The following is a 22,555-nucleotide window of genomic DNA, read 5'->3' as shown; positions in this document are numbered from 1 at the left end:
TCCAAAGCAGACATCCAAGCAACCTCCCCCCCAACACAAACCATGAAACACATACTTCACAAAAACAGTGTGCCATGCAATCTCAGCCCTTAAGGCAAAATAACATACTCAACACACTAGTAATAGGTGACTCTATAGTCAAGCACACTGATGTCCCACTAACTAGGCTGGACAAGGAGAAGGTTACTGTTAGCTGCCTGTCAGGTGCCAGGATCTGCCACATAACACAAGCACTCACGTCACTCCAGAACAAGTACAAATATGACTCTGTCATTGTCCAAGTTGGTGCGAATGACCTGCGCTGTACCTCCCTGGACTACATGAAAAGAGACATGGAGGAGCTCTTTCATCAAGTAGCCCAGGCTGGTATGAACCTGACCCTGAGTAGCATCCTGCCCTCACCAAGAATGATACCACAGTATAAAGAAAAAATTATAAATTTCAGCAATTGGCTAAGCTTCTGGTGTCATTCTAAAGGGATCCAGTGTCCGTCAGCCTGGGATAACATGCTCAACAAGCCACAGTGCTTCACTAGAGATGGCTTGCACATGTCACCGTTAGGCTTTTGAATACCGGTCAAGGCTCTTGCCACCCCCATAGTGCCTTTTTTAGGCAAGGCTCAAAAGACAAACCCACCACCATAAATAGCACAAGTAACAAACAACTGAGGGTAATGCTACTCAATGCCAGAAGTCTAAACCTCAAAATGCACAGACTCGAGGCACTCCTCAGTATGGAGAAAATCGATATATGTGCAGTAACAGAAGCCTGGTTTAAGGCTCCTGAGAGCACCCCAGCACTACCAGGCTACAACTCATACCACACATTTCGACCACAAAACCCGGACTGAAATACAAAAGGTGGGGGCGTATCCATATTCATCAAGGATACCCACACCTCCAGGTTAGTGGCACAGCACAATGCTTCAGAAATCATCCACGTGCAAGTAACAATGGGCAAAACTGCAATTCAAATTATAGCTTGCTACAGATCACCCACCATGTCCCAGGACCCCTATTCTGCATTTCTGGAAACACTGGGAAACATAAAGGTCCTACCAAACACCTTAATATTGGGTGATTTCAATTACCCAAACATTAACTGGGAGAACTACTCAAGTACTAACTGCCTTGCCCAACATTTCCTAGAATTTTTAAACTCAAACACCCTGGATCAACTGGTCAACACCCCCACCAGAGGTAACAACATATTGGATCTGGTCATCACAAACATGGGTGACCGGTGTTCCACACCGGAGGTCAACCCCTCACTGGTTAGATCTAACCATAAACTAATCACTCTGGATATACACATTCTGCCCCCACCTCCGGTCAAAGAAACCACCGTGAAAAATTTTTCAAAAGTGAACTTCATGTTACTTAAGACCAAGGTGGAAAGTTTCAAAGACCCCATGCCAAAGGATAACACTGTCCAAGCTGCAAAATCCTTTACTAATGCACTCTACAGGCACCTACAAGAATGCATGGATCATGTTATCCCAAGCAAAATCAAGACTCACTCCTCCAAGAAAAGGAAACCAGTCTGGTGGACCCCTGCCATAAACAAGCTATACAACAGAAGGAGGAAACTAGTACAGAAAAGAGTAAAATCCCAAGAAGGGAAGATATCCCTGATCAGTATCAGTAAGAAACTACAATCCCTCATAAAATCATCCAAGGCTAGCTTCAAAAGAAAAATTGCGAAGGACTCCAAAGATAACCACAAGGCATTCTTTAGCTATGTCAAGAATCTAAGTGGCAATTCTCAGATCTGCTCGGAGTTAGTGCAGAATGACACAAAATACACTGAACCGACTGATATCACCAATATCCTGGCAGACAGGCTCAGTGCAAATTTCACCCCCCTCTCACCCCCAAAAGGGCCCATAACTATACCAGAAGAATGTAGTGCCCCTGAAATCACAGGCACTCAGGTTAAAACAGCCCTCTCCAAAGCCAAAAACACAGCATCAATGGGACTGGACGGTCTCCCAGGCTGAGTCCTACATGAGCTCAAAGATGAACTAACCTTTCACCTAAACACAATGTTCAAACTCAGCCCCTCTACAGGCTACATGCCCATAGAGTGGTGTACAACAATGGTTATTCAGCTCCACAAAGGGGTAGCCACAACAGACCCCGGGAACTATCGCCCTATAAGCCTGACTAGCTTGGTCTGCAAGGCTATGGAGAGCATCATCATGGATCTCATAAACAGAGACATTGGGAACCTCCAAACACTGGACCCTACCCAGTTCGGCTTTGTTAAGGGAAGATCATGCCTCCTAAACCTGGTGGACTTCTTTGAGACAGTTACCAAGGCTATAAACAAGGGAAAGGTGGTCCACACAGCCTACCTAGACCTCGCAAAAGACTTTGACACCATTCCCCATTCAGGTATTATAGACAAGCTCACCAGGCTGAACATAAACCCCTACATCATGAGATGGGTTACCAACTGGCTCACGGACAGAACCCACATGGTAAGAGTTGCGGGAGCTAGGTTTGACTCTAAACCAGTTACAAGTGGCATTCCCCAGGACTCAGTCCTAGGACCCTCCTGTTTGGCATATACTTCTCAGAGGTACAGGCAAGCACAGAAGGACTATGGCTGACCAAGTTCGCAAATTACTGCAAACTAGGAGCTATAATTGACTCTTCAGCGGACACAGACATCCTCCAAAAGGGTCTCACTGAGACAGATACCTGGTGTCAAAACCATGGCCTCAAGCTAAATGCCAAAAAGTGCATAGTCATCCCCTTTGGAAAAAACAAAGTACCCACAAACTACCACATAGGTGGTAGCCCCCTAAATACGGAAGACGTAATAAGGGATCTGGGGACCCAAGTAGATAGTAACCTCTCCTTTGATAATCACATTGTCAAAGTAGTTAGAAAATCCTTCTATGTGGCCCACCTAATCACAACAGGGTTTGCATCCAGATCAAAAGAGGTCATTGTGCCCCTCTATGCATCACTCATCAGATCCATCATAGAGTACAATGCCCCATTTGGGATGTACCTTATAAGACACCTGCAACAGCTGGAAAGACCACAGAAATATTTCACCAAGAGGATCACTGGCCTCAAACAGATACCCTATGCAGCTCGACTAAAGAAACTCCAGCTGTACTCGGTTGCATACCACCTACTCAGAGGTGATCTCTGCCTGACATACAAGGCCATGTCCAACCCAGAATTGATGGACATGCTCCACCTAAAGAAAACCATATCCCCTCGAGCCACATGCTTTAGGAATCTAAACCTCACCACAACAATAAATAGGACGTGCTAGAGGGATAGATTTCTGTCCCAGAGACTCCCCATGCTCTGGAAGAAGATTTCAGTCTACATCAGGCAGAGCTCCTCACTAACCCTCTTCAAGAGTAACCTTGATGAGTGGATGGGAAACAGAAAGTTTACCCCGGGGATCACTTCAATGGCTCTGCTGGACAGAGACACAGGGAACTAATCTAAGGGGGCAGTGAAAGCCAACAAATTCCGGCTAGGCTTATAAGTTCCTTCAGGCAGATAGCCTAGTACCTACCTATGAACATATGAACCTAATGTTTAAACACTACTTAAACATTCAGATCCTAAACATATCAGCCCCCCAAATTAGTAACAAAGAAATCCTGTTTGCTAGCCTCAAACTAAACCAAAACAAAACCATTAACATCATCGGATGCTATTTCCCTCCTGGTCATAACATCCCATCAATAGAAAACCTCATTAGTTGGGCTAACCATCACCTTCTCCATAAAACCATAATACTAGGTGATTTTAATATTGATTGGCTATCTTGCAGCAACAACCATCCTGCCTACCACCTAAACTTTCATGGTTTCTCCTGAATTGTCCAGTCACCCACCTGGATAAATTAAAATTCTAACAAACATTCTACTCTTGACTGGATATTAGTCCATAAACCCCCTCAGTCTTATTTAGCTGGCTGCCTACCTGACAACCTCAGTGACCATACCCCAACATTCCTACTGAAATACCACCAATACTGTGCTAACCCATCATCTATCAGCAAATATGTAACAAGGTAAACTATAACCCACTCACATTTAACTAATCTCTTAAAAGTTATAACTGGAGTCCTCTAAAGTATCTCAATCTAGATGACACTGTCCAGTTTTCATTACCACCCTTCCTAAACATCCTAAATACCCATGCCCCCATATGTAATACCAGAGTCAAACCCCAACACTCCCCATGGCTACAGAAAGCCACTAGGTCATTAATGAAAATCGGAGACAGAGCCTGGGATCAGTGGTGCATAACAAAAACCCCCTCAACTAGACAAAAATTCCTAGGATTATGCAATAGAGTCAAAAAGCTAATAAAACAAGACAAAATCCATTACTATCAGTTCACTCTTAACTCCTCCTAACACAACCCCAAGCAATTCTGGTCCTCCATAAAAACTCTTCTCCATCCAGGTAAAGTTGGCACCCCTGATTAACTGGTTCCTATCTGAATGTTATGTCCCTACACTGTGGAAAATATCCCACATCATTCCCCTCCACAAAAGTAGCCCCTCCACAGAACCATCCAATTACTGGCCCATAGTCATTCTCGCTCCAGTTTCCAAGATACTCAAGAGATGCATTCATTCTCAAGTCCTAGATTATTCCAAACTAAAACCCTCCTTTCTAACACCCAACATGGCTTTAGACCACACCATAGCACTACAACTGCTTTACTCTCCTTCACTAACACTATCCTTCAACATAAAAACAGTGGCTGGTTCTCCTCTACAACTTTCTTAGACGTATTTAAGGCTTTGACATGATCTCACACAAACATCTTATCTCTGTTCTCACTAATCTATCCTTCTCCCAATCAGCTACTGACTGGTTTCATAGCTACCTCACTGGCCACCTTCAATCTGTTGTTTGGCATAATGACATATCTCATCAACTCCCTGTTTCACTCGGTGTTCCCCAAGGATATATCCTTGGACCCCTACTTGTCTCGCTCTTCACCAACAATCTATTCACTGCCCCCAAACATGCCTCTCTCATACAGTATGCAGATGAATTCACCATCATATGCTCAGCCCAAACCCTACCTGAACTTCTTAAGATCACACAGGATGCCTTTACCTCTGTAGAAACCTGACTATCTAATGCCCAGTTAATACTCAACCCAAATAAAACTAAACTCCTCATCTTCCAACCAGCAAATTCTAACACAACCAACTCCCATTTTAATATTACAGTCAACGACAACACCATCATCTCCCCAACAGAACATACCAAACTACTGGATGCTGAGATTGACAACTGTCTCAAATTCGATATTCACATTTCTCTAAACATAAAAAAAAGTTCACAAAAAACTAGAGGCCTTGTACAGAAATAAGCAATTCCTCATCAAAACAGCCAGAATTTCACTTGCCAATTCCCACCTTATCTCCACCCTACTCTATGCCTGTCCTATATTTACCAGCCTAAGACAAACCAACCTAAATAAGCTTGAGCCTTGTTACAACAAAATCTCCATGTTTGCAGTGAGTGCTTCCTGTCGCAATCACCACTTACTGAACTTGATTGGCTTGAACTCCCTCAACTTCTTCAGCCGAAAAAAAATTTTATTTCTCACAAGTTATTAAGTAATCCTCTCAAAGTTATATCCCTTCAAAATCTACTCCAGCCCTACTGTACCTCCAGACCACTTTGTTCCAGTAGCAAAAATTAACTTCAAGTAACCAAAGCTGAGAAGTCAGCTGGAGAAGCACTTTTCTCCTGCATAATAACCAAGTTATGGAACCCCCCCCCCCCAATAACCTCTATACCTTCACACGATCACTTCAAAACAGCACTAAAATCTCACCTAAAAAAACACTGGTTATGCCTATGCACCAATCCAAACTAGAGACCCCTTTCTCTACTTCCCCCTCCCCCCTCCCTATTCACTCAGCCACCCTGCATGGTTCAATTCTATCCTCATCAGCTGGCACTGGCAATCCTTTATAAATTCCTTTAATACCTCACTTCATCTCAATACTAATGAATCTACCTACCATCTATTCCACCTATACTGCTTCACTGTTTCCTCTCGCAATCCTTAATCTTCCCCTGCTATTTCCTCTTAGTCTCTGCACCCACCTAATCCACATCTCACCAAACATTGCTTTTTATCCCTCTCTGTTTACAGCCATTTTGTATGTCTAACAAGCTTATTACTATATTATTGATGTGTTTGTTACTATTTGTACTAATTTTTAATAAGTGCCACCCCAGATTTATACAATGCTCCTATGCATGTATAAATGTACACCCCATGTATATTCAATGTACCTCATGTAACTATGTTATTCATATTTTATGTACTGGCTTTTTGCTAACATTGTTCACTTGAATTTATATTAGTATTTTTCTTACTAACTCTGTACTTAATTTATCTTTGTGTGGAGCATTTCTCCCCGGGCTTCTGCTGAAAAAGGACCTGTATCCAGTCAGATTTTCCTGGTAAATAAATGTTTTTGAGTTTTGTGACCTGTGATCCGGCTTTCACAATTGTCTTGGGACCTGGATTAGATAGTGGCATGCTCACTGAAAACATTTTGTTACTTTCCTAAATATCTGTGAGAGGTACAAGTTTATACAACAGGTGGACTCTCAGCAGACTGTAGTCCTGCTGAGCATGTCGACATACAACTTTAAAAACATACGCAGAAGTTTTCTGTGTCTCTTTATTCAAAGGTTCAACAAACACATCCATACCACTGGAACCTTAGCCACACACCAATCACAAACAGCTAGTCAAAAGCTTGACCACAAAGCCCATAATGCTAAACATACAGTCACTCCAATGGAGTAGTTACAGGCATTGAAGAATATATACAGTGTACAATCTATTAAACCTCTGACTGGAAATACCTTTAAGTTTTGCATCACATGTTATTGCTTTTTAGAAGCAGGATCTGCTAGCAGATATGACAATACAATAGTGTCAGAATCCTCCTATCTCTAGAAGATATGACAATACCACAGTGTGAGAATGTTCATATCACTAGCAGATATGATGTGTCTATATTAGTTCATTGAAAACTAACTTCAGCGAATGGCTGTTCATCTAACATAAATCAGCGAACAGTCGTTCATCAAATGTTCACATCAGTGAATGTTTCTTCCAGGGCAGTGAATTAATTAGCCTGCATTAGGAAAATTGCCCTTTCCCCCACTGTACTGTGATCTCGGAGTTGGTATATCTAAGTGGGGGGGATGGGGCATAGCCCCGCACCTTGGTGGGTCTAACATACCGATGTGTATGTGATGGTCAGTATGTTGGCCAAGTAACTCACTGCCCTGGGAAACACATTTGCTGATGTGAATGTTCAATGAACATCTGTTCACTAATTTACATTCGATGAATGGCTGTTCATTGAGATTAGTTTTTGATGAAGTAATATAGACCTGATATGACAATACCACAGTGTCAGAATGCTCCTATCCCTAGCAGATATGACAATACCACAGTGTCAGAATGCTCCTATCACTAGCAGATATGACAATACCAGTGTCAGAATGCTCCTATCACTAGCATATATGACGATACCACAGTGTCAGAATGCTCCTATCACTGGCAGATATGACAATACCACAATGTCAGAATGTTCCTATCACTAGCAGATATGACAATACCACAGTGTCAGAATGCTCCTATCACTGGCATATATGACAATACCACAGTGTCAGAATGCTGCTATCACTAGCAGATATGACAATACCACAGTGTCAGAATGCTCCTATCAGTAGCAGATATGACAATACCACAGTGTGAGAATGTTCATATCACTAGCAGATACGACAATACCACAGTATTAGAATGCTCTTTATCAGTTCAGTCAAGAATATCATTACAGGCTCCCACTAGTGTCTTTAATGTCCTGTTTTAATGTAACAAACCTTCAAACACTTCTCAACAGAGCACTTTCATTTATCTTATAAGCTGCTAAAGATAAATACAACTATGACATGCTCAAATGAGCCTGGAGGTTGCCCATTACAGACTCAGCAGGATTTAATTCATGCACACTACTTGTCAGTCTTCAAAAGTGTGGCCACTTCATTAATTTGTCTTTAAATTCTAGTTTACTATCCTATCTCAAAATATGCATGCCCATTCTAACTCTCAGAAATTTGTCATCCTCACCCTCAAAAATAGAAACAGGTGGCAGAACCTTTTCCATTCAAGGACCCAAAATATGCAATCATCTTTCCACACATATCTGAGAAACCTTAGAGGGGAAACACATTCTGGTCAGAAGCAAAAAGCATTTTGAATCTGTGGCATCTGTCACTGCAATACTTGTAAACTGAATATTTTCTTCATTTTGTCAGCTTACTACTTGCCACAAATGTTTAAGTGAAGGTGATTAAGTCTGCTCTTTTTCTGTTATGTGTTACAGTGCTATGTTATTAAGAGTAAGCCCATGCAAACAGTATTACTCAATAGCATGTAAGCACAATACCTATTGAAGTGTTTAAATATCCCACACTGCATTGTATGACTGTTTTATTAGGGATTACTTTACTGGTCTACTAGAAGTGCCTCATTCATGTGCTTGCTTTTGTACCTCAGCTTTTATATTGTGTTATGCTTTTTTATTATGCATTATACTGTAATTGTGATTATTGTACAGATGTGTGTAACTATAGCTGTGCTACTTACAATGTATGTGCTGTCCCTTTGTAGCTGTTTAATGTTACTAAATGGTACAATGGGCTCATTTTCATTTTATGTATGCATGTATGATTGATGCTGTTATGCATTATTTATTTTGTTTATTTATTGACATTTGTCTACATGGAAAGTCCAGCTGGGCAAGAACCCATTTTTAACGTATACAATGGTACAGCAGTTATCTGCTATAACTGCTCAGCATTTTGCTTAATAATAAATTCTCAGCATTTTTTGAATTTATTAAGGCCTTAACCTCTTGTCTGTTTTGTCTGTTTTACACTGATGCTTTGTTGAGATGTCTTGATTTATATTGCACTGTAATTGTACCACTGGCCTGAGTAAGAGATGAAATAGTTTCACACAACAAATTAAGTAAATGCCAGTCCTGGTTTCAGCCTCTTTTTTTTGACTTTCCTAAGTAAATAATATTCATTGAATTCTACCATAAAAAGATAAAAACATAAATAATACATAAATCAAAAACTGCTACCCAAATGTGAAAACTCCTGTATAAAAATACAAAAACAATAGTACAAAAAACCAGGAGTACAAAGCGACAGAACAGGATCCACATAGAATGATCTCCGCACTGAACCAAAACGCACAGCAAGCAGTATACACTTCACCAGGCTGAGCCAAAGTACAAAACAGGCAGTTTTCACTTCACCGATAAATAAATGCAATCTCACATATGTAGACACAAAGTAATCCTCATTCGATGCAAAAAATTGATTTATTCGACAAATAAATAAGAAATGGCAAGCGCTTTCACCCGACTGGGCTTCTTCAAGCCAATATAAAACAACACTTTTAAAAGAAACTATTTATACTGTGGAGAGCTGACATCATTTCCTGTATTCCAATTAATTAGTCAACAATTAAAAATTAAAGAGCAAGTAGTTCTTAGTCATTGCATGCTCATTAATTAAACATCATAAACAGTATAAGGCTAATCCAATACCTCTAAAAATGTATTAAAAACATAACTAAACTAAAGATGCAAAACAATATTATTAAAATACATAAATAATGCAAATCTATTATATACAAAATAAATATATATATATATATATATATATATATATATATATTAAAACTAAATCCTAATTCGCCTGCCTTTTAACATAGGTCTAACAGGTACTCTATCATTCAGACCTGGCTCCTTATCTGCCCTCAACCTAACAATCCATTTGGCTTCACACTGTTCAGTACAATTGGTCACATCACCCCTTCTTATAGAGGGTGAGTTCACTTGTATAACAAGAAACTTAAAAGCATGCTGTTCGGACATCTCCATGACATGCTTGGAAAGGGCATTCCTATCAGATCTAATACGATTATTGTATACATGCTCTCTAACCCTGTCTCAAAGCCTTTTGTCTGTCTTGCCCACATAAAAAGCTGGGCAAGTCGTACAGCGAGCCAAATAAACTATATGCTCCGTATTACAATTGGCCTCAGCATAAAAATGGAAGCACTGTTGACTCACAGGGTGTACAAATGTTGCAGTGCTATCTATAAAGCAACAAAAATTACATTTCCTACAAGGTCTAGTAATAGATTTACACTTATATATATCATGATTATTTCCATTGGGGTAACATAAAATCCTATGAAGTTTCATACGATTCTTATAAACAGACCTGGGCGTATCACCCACAATGTCACAAATCACTGAGTCAACAGTAAGAATACCCCAATGCTTAAAGTAGATATTTCTAATCTCATTAACATCCTGTGTATAATAGATAGAGACCCTAGTACTATCCTTGAGTTTCATAGTCCTCTCTACTACTCTGTCACTGTGTGTTGTCATAACATCCCTGCTCATAAAATACGGTGCTGCCCGATCTCTCCTCAGTGCGTCCACTCCACTGAAGCCTTCTCTAATCTCTTCTATACTATAAGCCCTATCAAGCAATTGGTCATGGAGGTTTGTCAACTCATTATGAAAGCCAAGTTCAGTAGGATTAAGGCGGGAAACCTGCATCGCCTGTCCTCTCACTATATTCCTAAAAACAAAGTTAGGATGCATGCTGCCCCTGTGTAATAAAGAATTTCTATAGCATGATTTACGATAGACCCCCATGTTCAATAGTCCACATGGAAGTCTCTCAATAAATACATCCAAAAATGGAATTGATGCCAGTGAAGCACTCGTGGTAAATTTTAGGTATGGTACCAGGGAATTAACCTGTCCTAATAATACATATTTTTATAGCATATTCTGTTTGGATGTTAAAGTGCAACTCAGTATACTGTTAAATATTTTTTACAAATTGTGTTAAGTGGGAAATAATATAACAGAATTGTGAAAATATGAAGTCAGGTATTAAAGGAAATCAAAACAATTGAATGTGCATCATTAAGTCGTGCCATGTTCAGAGATTGAAAACTACACTGTAAGATTTCTACACTTACCAATCTGTGCAGTGTGATGAAGCAATATTCACACACTGTCGATATAGCTCTGTATACTACATGTACATGTGATGTTGATGAGACATTGCTGAGGTGACATCTAGTAACCAACCCATCATTCAGGGATATCAGAAGGAAACAAACCAAGGGCAGTACAAATAAATTGAATGGAGAAAACAATCACGGAATGAAAAAATGTAAAGTTATGTTCCTCTGTGAAAATGAAAGACTGCACACCTCATTATCTGTAGTGAAGGTGGTATGGCGTCTCTAAACAGGTGCTGACAACAGGAAATAGAAATATTCTATATAGTGGGACATAGTACACTGCATCTGTAACATACCTCTCAAATCACTCTGATTTTTCCTGAACATTCCTCATATTTTTGCCCTGTCCCTTGTAAAATGTTTAATTTTCTGAGAAATCTTTGAGGAATTCAGTCCGTCAGTAATGCCACACATTAGTGTCAAATACTTTTTATAGTTTGGAAAATTCATGCTAAAATAAAACCTGTTTTTCTATTAACCTTTACGAGAATTAGAGCAATGTGTAAACACTCTCCCTGATGTTGATCATTTCTACCCCCATGATTGTTTGGGTTTTGTCAAGAATTCTTAAGCAAAGAACTTCAGACGTATTATCTGCACCCATTAATAATGAAGCAAAAAGCAAGAAGAAAGGAAGACCTTTTGATGTTATTTCAGATTTCCTACACATTAAAAAGTATCATCTTCTGCTGCATTAAATAAGAAGGACTGTTAAGCCATCCTGGTAGTGCAAAGCAGAGTGTCCATCCATGCCACTGGTATACCTAGTTTGAAAATGGACTTAGGGTGGTGAAAGTTCAGCAGGGGTTGAGGATGAGATTTTCTCCATAAGTGGAGACCCCTACAAAAGTGGGAGGCCCCCTGATGAAGGCTGAAAGCTATTCCTGATTTTCTGCAACAAGGGAGGTTGCATGTATATTAAGAGTTATACATAGGAACATGTGTATCTCAATGACTGTATGGTATAACAACAAACAAGGGAGGTTGGATGTATATTAAGAGTTATGCGTAGGAACATGTGTATCTCAATGACAGTATAGTATAACAACAAACAAGGGAGGTTGCATGTATATTAAGAGTTATGCATAGGAGCATGTGTATCTCAATGACAGTATGGTATAACAACAAACAAGGGAGGTTGCATGTATATTAAGAGTTATACATAGGAACATGTGTATCTCAATGACAGTATGGTATAACAACAAACAAGGGAGGTTACATGTATATTAAGAGTTATGCGTAGGAACATGTGTATCTCAATGACAGTATAGTATAACAACAAACAAGGGAGGTTGCATGTATATTAACAGTTATGCATAGGAACATGTGTATCTTAATGACAGTATGGTATAGCAACATACAAGGGAGGTTGCATGTATATTAAGAGTTATACATAGGAACATGTGTATCTCAATGACAGTATGGTATAAAAACAAACAAGGGAGGTTGCATGTATATTAAGAGTTATACATAGGAACATGTGTATCTCAATGACGGTATGGTATAACAACAACCAAGGGAGGTTGCATGTATATTAAGAGTTATACATAGGAACATGTGTATCTCAATTACAGTATGGTATGACAACAAACAAGGGAGGTTGCCTGTATATTAAGAGTTATGCATAGGAACATGCGTATCTCAATGACAGTATGGTATAACAACAAACAAGGGAGGTTGCATGTATATTAAGAGTTATACATAGGAACATGTGTATCTCAATGACAGTATGGTATAACAACAAACAAGGGAGGTTGCATGTATATTAAGAATTATACATAGGAGCATGTGTATCTCAATGACAGTATGGTCTAACATCAAACAAGGGAGGTTGCACGTATATTAAGAGTTTTACACAGGAACATGTGTATCTCAATGACAGTATGGTATAACAACAAACAAGGGAGGGTGCATGCCTATTAAGAGTTATGCGTAGGAACATGTGTATCTCAATGACAGTATGGTATAACAAAAAACAAAGGAAGTTGCAAGTATATTAAAAGTTATGCTTAGGAACATGTGTATCTCAACGACAGTATGGTATACCAACAAACAAGGAAGGTTGCATGTATATTAAGAGTTATACGTAGGAACATGTGTATCTCAATGACAGTGTAGTATAACAACAAACAAGGGAGGTTGCATATATATTAAGAGTTATAAATAGGAACATGTGTATCTCAATGACTGTATGGTATAACAACAAACAAGGGAGGTTGGATGTATATTAAGAGTTATGCATAGGAACGTGTATCTCAATGACAGTATAGTATAACAACAAACAAGGGAGGTTGCATGTATATTAAGAGTTATGCATAGGAGCATGTGTATCTCAATGACAGTATGGTATAACAACAAACAAGGGAGGTTGCATGTATATTAAGAGTTATACATAGGAACATGTGTATCTCAATGACAGTATGGTATAACAACAAACAAGGGAGGTTGCATGTATATTAAGAGTTATACGTAGGAACATGTGTATCTCAGTGACAGTATAGTACAACAACAAACAAGGGAGGTTGCATGTATATTAAGAGTTATGCATAGGAACATGTGTATCTTAATGACAGTATGGTATAACAACATACAAGGGAGGTTGCATGTATATTAAGAGTTATACATAGGAACATGTGCATCTCAATGACAGTATGGTATAAAAACAAACAAGGGAGGTTGCATGTATATTAAGAGTTATGTGTAGGAACATGTGCATCTCAATGACAGTATGATATAACAACAAGCAAGGGAGGTTGCATGTATATTAAGAGTTATGCATAGGAACATGTGTATCTCAATGACAGTATGGTATAACAACAAACAAGGGAGGTTGCATGTATATTAAGAGTTATGCATAGGAACATGTGTATCTCAATGACAGTATGGTATAACAACAAACAAGGGAGGTTGCATGTATATTAAGAGTTATACATAGGAACATGTGTATCTCAATGACAGTATGGTATAACAACAAACAAGGGAGGTTGCATGTATATTAAGAATTATACATAGGAGCATGTGTATCTCAATGACAGTATGGTCTAACATCAAACAAGGATCTCAATGACAGTATGGTATAACAACAAACAAGGGAGGGTGCATGCCTATTAAGAGTTATGCGTAGGAACATGTGTATCTCAATGACAGTATGGTATAACAAAAAACAAAGGAAGTTGCAAGTATATTAAAAGTTATGCTTAGGAACATGTGTATCTCAACGACAGTATGGTATACCAACAAACAAGGAAGGTTGCATGTATATTAAGAGTTATACGTAGGAACATGTGTATCTCAATGACAGTGTAGTATAACAACAAACAAGGGAGGTTGCATATATATTAAGAGTTATGCATAGGAGCATGTGTATCTCAATGACAGTATGGTCTAACAACTAACAAGGGAGGTTGCACGTAGATTAAGAGTTTTACACAGGAACATGTGTATCTCAATGACAGTATGGTATAACAACAAACAAGGGAGGTTGCATGCCTATTAAGAGTTATGCGTAGGAACATGTGTATCTCAATGACAGTATGGTATAACAAAAAACAAGGGAAGTTGCATGTGTATTAAAAGTTATGCTTAGGAACATGTGTATCTCAACAACAGTATGGTATAACAACAAACAAGGAAGGTTGCATGTATATTAAGAGTTATAGAGTTAAGGTAACATGTATCTCAATGACAGTGTAGTATAACAACAAACAAGGGAGGTTGCATATATATTAAGAGTTATGCATAGCAGCATGTGTATTTCAATGACAGTATGGTATAACAACAAACAAGGGAGTTTGCACGCAAGGGCACCCGCAGGCAGGTGCAAGGGGGTGCACTTGCACCCCCCTGGAATCAGCTGACTAGTTAATCTTCTTTTAATTTAAAGAAAAAAGTTTTTTTTTTAGGTCGTGTTTCTTTAAGATCACCCTTCAAGTCCAGTCACATCTACACCATGGGCATGCTGACATCATGCGGTGCACATATTTTCAGGTTTGCAAGCAGGAACTATGAACCTATGAACTGAAACGGACAGTTTCAGGTTTGTGAGCAGGAACTGAAACAGACAGTTTCTGCTGCTTCTGATGGGTTTACTTTAGCTGAGAGGAGGACTTCACTGAAGATAACAGACAGTGTGTGTGTGTGTGTGTGTGTGTGTGTGTGTGTGTGTGTGTGTGTGTGTGTGTGTGTGTGTGTGTGTGTGTGTCTGTGTGTGAAATGCCCCAGGTACTACATGGTGGTAGGTAGAGAATAAGGCTTGAACCCTGTACCTTGGGCCCAGGTGGCAAGAGCCTGAATTCCCTACCCACCACCATTTGTAAAAATGTTGCAGATGTTTCCCTCATACTTGTTCTGTTCCTCATAAAATCTGTGGTTTCTGTATTTGTGTCCATGCGAAGCCAGTAGTGCATTGGTGCAGTGGAAGCATTGTTGCCTGACAGCTACATGTTCTCTGGTTTGATTCTTGGCTGGGGTGCCTTGCCTTCTGTGTTGAGTCTGTATGGCCTCCCTGTTTTGGTTTCCTCTAGTGTCCTCCCATCTTACAAAGACATGTGTCTGTCTGGAGTGTTTCTCCCTGGGCCAATGCTAAAAATTAGCTTTTGTTCCAAGTCATACTTTCCTGGTTAACAAATGTTAAAAATGACACTCATTTGAATATCAGACTTCATATTCTTCAGAAAGTGCATTGTAACACAAAAACTTTTATTCTAGCAATTTTCTAAGTGTATAAGATGGATATTTGAAATTTGTCCCTATTTTTGGGACTGTATTCCCCCATTATTGGCTTCATCCAGGTTTTGTGCTAAGGTTGAGAGCTATGGTAAGAACTGAATTCACTGAATATGTCTGGGGGCTATATTCCCCCATTACTGGCTTTGTCCGGGTGTTTTTTGCTAAGAGGTTGAGAGCTATGGTGAGAACTGAATTCACTGAATGTTTGGGGGCTGTATTCACCCATTACTGGCTTTGTTCAGGTGTTTTGTGCTAAGAGGTTGACAGCCGTGCTATGGTGAGAACTGAATTCACTAAATGGTAGCCATTTAAGTTTCCGTCTTCCTGTTTCACAAAACAGCTGATTTGGCATAGTGGTATGTGGCTCTGACTGTTTTGCACAGGATCCCCTGGGTTTAAGACGTGGCAGTGAAATGTATGGTGGTAACGCAGCATTTTATTCTAGCAACTTTCCAACATTATACAAGCAATGTTTAAAATGTGTCCCTGGTTTTTGGCCTTTTGTCTCCCCCCCAATAAATTTTGGCTTTTTCCATATTTCTTGTGCTGCAAAGTTCAGAGATACAGCTGAGTGTCGAGTAGATTTTACAAGGAGCTGAGAGCTGCAGGGGAACAAAAGTTTAGTGCTGCTTATGCTTAGTCTGCTTGCATTGCTAATAGTACAACAGGTAGTATACTTGCTTTTGATGCTGAAGGCTGTGGGTTCTACTCCCACAGTAGGTAGATGCATTGCTGATATTGTACTGTGTTGTAAAGGGGGTGGATGCTGCAGCCCTTTTTGGCAAAGATACCTAGTAACTATGAACCTGTTATCAGTTTGCTATCCATTCCCTATTGCAGTATTACTAGCTTATCATTTTTTTAATGGATGCAACATAGGCAATTTATTCTTCAAGGGCAACAGGCACTTTATTTGTAGATGAAACAATGACATATAAAGTTGTTTGCTAGCAGCAACCTCTTTATTAGTTACAGATTTCTTTAATGTGGATTTTACTACTTCAGAGATTGTGCATATTTACTGATACTGGTGGACTATAGAGAGTTGAGTAGACTTTTTGTGATGGAAATGTTCTGAATTGGGCAGTTTTGTCATTGGTGTATGCATTTTGTTTCATTGTTTACTGGAAAAATGTTCAAAACAATAAATTTAAAATGCCCTCTAACAACTGTACTATATTGTACAAGGAATATAATGTAATACAGTCAGGAAGGTGTATCAAAGAGCATGTGTATGTTTCATGTTCAAGGGGCCTATGATTTTGAAAACAGCCCAGAGTTAATATTTATCTGCCACTGGCAAAATGTATTTTCTTTGAATGTGGGTTTCAATGCTGTTTCAATGTATGTGAGTTTCAAGGGCAGGGAAGTTTTAATGCTAAGTCTATTTTCATTGTGAGACTGCATTGCTTTGTTTAACAGATATCTATTAGGGTTTGTGCTGTAAAATGCAAAATAAAACTTTCAAATGAAATCTAAATCATTGCAGAAGTAAAGCAGTATGCACATTACAGTGTTTATGGTAAATGGGGCAAAATAACCAAGGAATGGGACACTGGAATGGCTGCAGGGGGGAGGCTCCATTTGTCCATAATTGTGTGAGGGGAGGGGGAGCAAACTCAGACAGCCCCGTTTGAACTATACCTCTCAGGTGTCCATATTTTTGCAGAATGAATAGATATTTGCTTCTTATGTTTGGTTTGTTCCTCATACAATTTGTGGTTTTCTAGCAAATCATTTAGGAATGAAGTCAGTAAATGACAGACATTGAGTTTCAGACATCATAACCTTCAGAAAAATGCATGCTAATGCAAGACCTGTTATTCTATCAACTATCTTAAGTTTATACAAGTGCAATTTTTAGTAGTGTATGTATGTTCCCCCAATATATTTGGCCTTGTCCAGATTTTCTGCATTAAGAGGTTGAGAGGTATGTGCAAATCACTTTGTAGAATTAGGAATATCCAAACCTCTCCATTGTCCCCAATTTTGGCTCAAAATGTTGTTCTCCCCCAATAATCCCTCCTCAAAATGGCAATTTTGGAAGAAAATGTGATTGAAGTCTCCTAGAATAATGGTGTTGGCTTAATGCATAGGGACACTATATTAGTTAGGTAGGAGATATGGACTGATGGGGTACATAGAGGGGACCTATAGTTAGGTATGACACAGTAAGGAGTTTTGTTAATGCTAAGTTGGATGCAGAGGAATTCCACGTCATTATCTGACCTAGCAAGTCTGGAGATGAAATGTTCTTTAAGAGTATGTGGACACCATCACCTTTTCACCTCGGGAGATAGGCCTGAACTTGTGGCAGGTATTGAAATCCTGCATTAAAGGAGTGCTATCATCGGTCTTGAACTAGGTCTCTGTGATGATGCATATATAGATGTTTTCCAGGGGACGCAGTGCTTGTAAGGTGTGAACTTTTTAGCTTAGGCTCCGAAAAGGAAATTGGTTATTTTCTAATTCATGTAACTATAAAATTCAGTATAAAAACTGTAAAAGTTTCTGAATGCAAACACACTATTTATTAAAGCAGCATCATGGTAGGGAGTACTTCAGTACAGAGAGATTCAACTATATACATAGCCATGAGTTCCTTTATACCTTTCTGTCAAAAACAAACACCATGGTCACACAGAGTTTACAGTTGTAACTTTGAAAAAATCTATTTATGAATTTCTTGCACTAAGAAGTTGAGGTGTGTGTGTGTGTGTGTGTGTGTGTGTGTGTGTGTGTGTGTGTGTGTGTGTGTGTGTGTGACAGAGTCAGAGAGAGAGAGAAATGCCCTAGTTAGATCTAACAGGTGGAATTTATTTTCAAGTGCATTTTCAATGAATTGTGAGCTTCAAGGGAAGCAAAGGTTACTGCTGCTCATGCTAAGTCTGCTTAAAATGTGCAACTGTTTTGTTTAACAAATGGTATCATTATTGTGGTACAGAATTTTAAAGCAGTGTTAGCACAGCAGGTAGCATACTTGCATCTTGATGCAAAGGGCTGTAGGTTCTATTCATACATCATGTACATTTGTATTTTAAAGGGGGGTATGGTACTGCAGTTCTTAGTATGTCCTCCTTTGGATGAGACACCTAATAACTATTAACCTGTTTTTCAGCCTGCCACCCATTCCCTATTGTAATATACCAACTTACCATTTATTTTAATGTAGCACAGGCAATTTATTCTTCAAGGGCAACAGGCACTGAATTTGTAAATGAAACACTGAAATATAAAGTTTTCTAACTACAACCTCTTCATTGGTTTCAGATCTCTTTAATGTGGAATTTATTCAGATGACGTTTACTTCTGCAGAGATCCTGCATATTGATTGATATTGGTGGATTGTATGACAAGTTTGAGTGGCCCTTTACAGTTGAAATGTTTTGAATTGGGCAGGTTGTCATTATTGGTTCATATGATTTTTTTTATTGCTTAAAGGAAAAATGTTCAGAACTATAAATTTAAAACACACTCTAACAAGTGGTGCTGTATTATACAAGGGATATAATTAAATTATTATATAGTATAATTAATAGTCAGGAAGGTGAATCAAATAACTTTTGCATGGTTCTACAAATGTGTGCAAGGAGCTTGATTTGAAAACAGCCCAAAGGTAAACATAACCTGCCACTGGCCAGATGCATTTTCTTTGAATGTGGGTTTCAATGCTGTTTCAGTGAATGTGGGTTTCAAAGGTAAAGTTTTAATGCTAAGTCTGTTTTCATTGTAAGACTATTGCTTTGTTTAGGTTTAGTAAATGTCTATCAGTGTTTGTGCTATAAAATTTGAAATAAAAGTTGTAAATAAAATCCAAATGTCTGGAATCATTGTAGAAGTAAAGCATAAAACAGTATGCACACTGAGAGATTTGAACAGTGTCTATGACAAATGGGGAAAAATAGCCAAGTAATGGGACACTGGAATGGCTGCGTGGGTGGGGGGTGGGGCTAAGTGGGCAGAGGGGTTGGGGCTGTGTGGGCAGGGCTTTGGGTTTGCACCCCCCTGCAAAAAATCCGGCGGGCTCCCTTGGTTGCACGTATATTAAGAGTTATACATAGGAACATGTGTATCTCAATGACAGTATGGTATAACAGCAACCAAGGGAGGTTGCATGTATATCAAGAGTTATGCATAGGAACATGTGTATCTCAATGACAGTATGGTATAACCACAAACAAGGGAGGTTGCACGTATATTAAGAGTTATACATAGGAACATGTGTATCTCAATGACAGTGTAGTATAACAGCAACCAAGGGAGGTTGCATGTATATCAAGAGTTATGCATAGGAACATGTGTATCTCAATGACAGGATGGTATAACAACAAACATAAGGAGGACAATGTAGTCCAGAGTTACTAGAGGAAGTCAGTGAAATGCTTGTAGTAGCAGTGAAAGGAAGTAACTGTCCATACTACAATAAAGAGAAAGAACAGGTAAAAGGAAGATTGTGTGCCAGAAACGCTAGTAAGAGAAGCAACAGACAAATAGCGTCTTGACAAAAATGCATACATAAATAAATGAGAATGCATGGTATGTATTTACAGTGATTTATTTCACTGTTTTCTAAAACTCAGGGAATATATGACTTTATAAAAAAATAGTACAAAATATTTTGTTTTTGCTCCATTGCTCATGTTGTCAAAGTGTTATAAATACTGCCATCTTATAAAAATATCTCTGTCTATGCATCTATGCATGTATGTATATGTATACAAACGCACACACACACATATATATATATATATATTTTATATATATATATATATATATATATATTTATATATATATATATATATATATATATATATATATATATATTTTTATATATATATATATATATATATATATATATATATATATAAGGTGTGTATATATATATATATATATAGGTCTACTACTATTCACTGAAAGCACATTTCACTGAAAATCAAATTAGTGTGCACTTTTCAATGAAAGCTCAATTCACTGAAAACAAAATTCACTGAAACCCATTTCACAGAAAGTTATATATGGCCTTTTCCCCACTGTAGTGCAACCCTGGAGTTAGTATATATAGTAAGGGGGGTGTGGGGGGCACACAAATATTTTGAACTATATACATGGATACTTGCAACTGTATATTACTGTTCTCTGAAAATAATATATACTGCCCCCCACACAACCCCTGACTATATATACTAACTCCAGGATTGCACACACACACACACACACACACACACACACACACACACACACACACACACACACAAACACACACACACACACATATATATATATATATATATATATATAATGCACACAAACACATACACATGTCTTGAGATTAATAAACAGAAACTGCATTCACTTTCAGTGCTCAAAAGCGTTCTTAGCAGGGTCAAGGATAATAATACAGCACAGCTCTTAGCTTGAGAGAAGGAGACAGCATGGACAATGTTTCTTTACATCAATGCATTCTTTGTGTGAAAAGTAATTGCATTAATTATCTAACCATTTTCAGTGGATAATGGTCATACTTATCAAAACAAATTCAAAAGAAATACAAATCACCCCCCAACAAAAATTGAACATTAAACCCATAAAAATCTAATCACAGATTTAAAATAACAAAATAATCAAACAAGGTGCTAAATGAAAGTGTTTTTACAGGGAGGCTAGCCTTCGAGGGGTTGGAAACCATAGTCAATCCTTAGTCATTTTAACTTCAATTCTGTATCACTACATTGAAAGGAAAGAAAGAAATCCAGACCTCATAAATATGAGGCTGAGCAAACTATGAATTGGAAATAATCAGAGTAAGCAAAACTACAGTACCCTTCTCAATAAGTTCCATTTTGAACAATTGGATTCAATTAATTACTTTTATGTAGGGTACTTTTCAACAAGGTCATGCAGAACTATCATTAGTACAGTTCATAATCTTAAATCTATTATAATCATAACAGTGGTTTACATACCACCTCAATATTCAAAGTATTGTTGTATATGTGTTCAGTTATGCAGCATCTAACAAAAACTTGCAGATCTGGACAGAAGTCCTGTATCCTAACTCTTTACTCTTTGCAACACATACAGCAACACAACCAAAACAAATTCAGAAAAGATACTCAACAAATCTTGCTGGATGATGTTTCTGGAAGGGATACTGCTCTTTTTGATTTGATAGGGCCTTTTATACTATCTCTTAGGGAGCGCACACTTTTCTGACGGTTTCGTGCAAAACGAGCTCTCTTAATTTTCCACATGGCAGCATCACTCAGATTAGCAACGTTTGTTCGTACAGCAGTGATATCTGTAGGAAAGGATAATCATTTCAGAGATAGGCAAGTATGCAGTAATTTTAGCTCTTATAATACATTCCAACAGACAAAATTCAAATTAGTACCTCTAAAAACTGTTAATTTAGTGTTATTATCTGAGATAGGGGATGTTCAAAAAAGTTAACTATCTCTTATGTGTAGGCAAAAATACTCCCTCTGCAAGACCAGTTGGCTGAGGGGTTCTTTCCTAACTATGGACCCATATACCTTTCATTGTGACAGGAATTTATTGGTTCTCCATTTCATTATTGCAGTTCAGTTGGTACATTGTGCTTTTCCCAGCATCTTTAGCATAAACTTAAAACCAAATTCATTTATAAATCAATCTTTCTT

General features: G+C 38.4%; 1 protein-coding gene across 1 annotated transcript in view; it reads right to left on the bottom strand.

Moving 5' to 3' along the window:
- The window catches only part of UNC79 (unc-79 homolog, NALCN channel complex subunit), a 1,772,232-nt gene that overhangs the window by 1,057,429 nt on the left and 692,248 nt on the right, over positions 1 to 22,555 (bottom strand). The window contains exon 25 of the mRNA XM_044074575.1: positions 22,015 to 22,194. Coding sequence (XP_043930510.1) covers positions 22,015 to 22,194 — 180 coding nt within the window. The remainder of the gene's footprint in view (positions 1 to 22,014; positions 22,195 to 22,555) is intronic.

The sequence above is a fragment of the Protopterus annectens genome, chromosome 6.part0, assembly GCF_019279795.1.
Source record: "Protopterus annectens isolate FY-2018-M chromosome 6.part0, PAN1.0, whole genome shotgun sequence".
Classification (NCBI taxonomy): domain Eukaryota; kingdom Metazoa; phylum Chordata; order Ceratodontiformes; family Protopteridae; genus Protopterus; species Protopterus annectens.
This window is presented reverse-complemented; position numbering and strand designations above follow the sequence as displayed.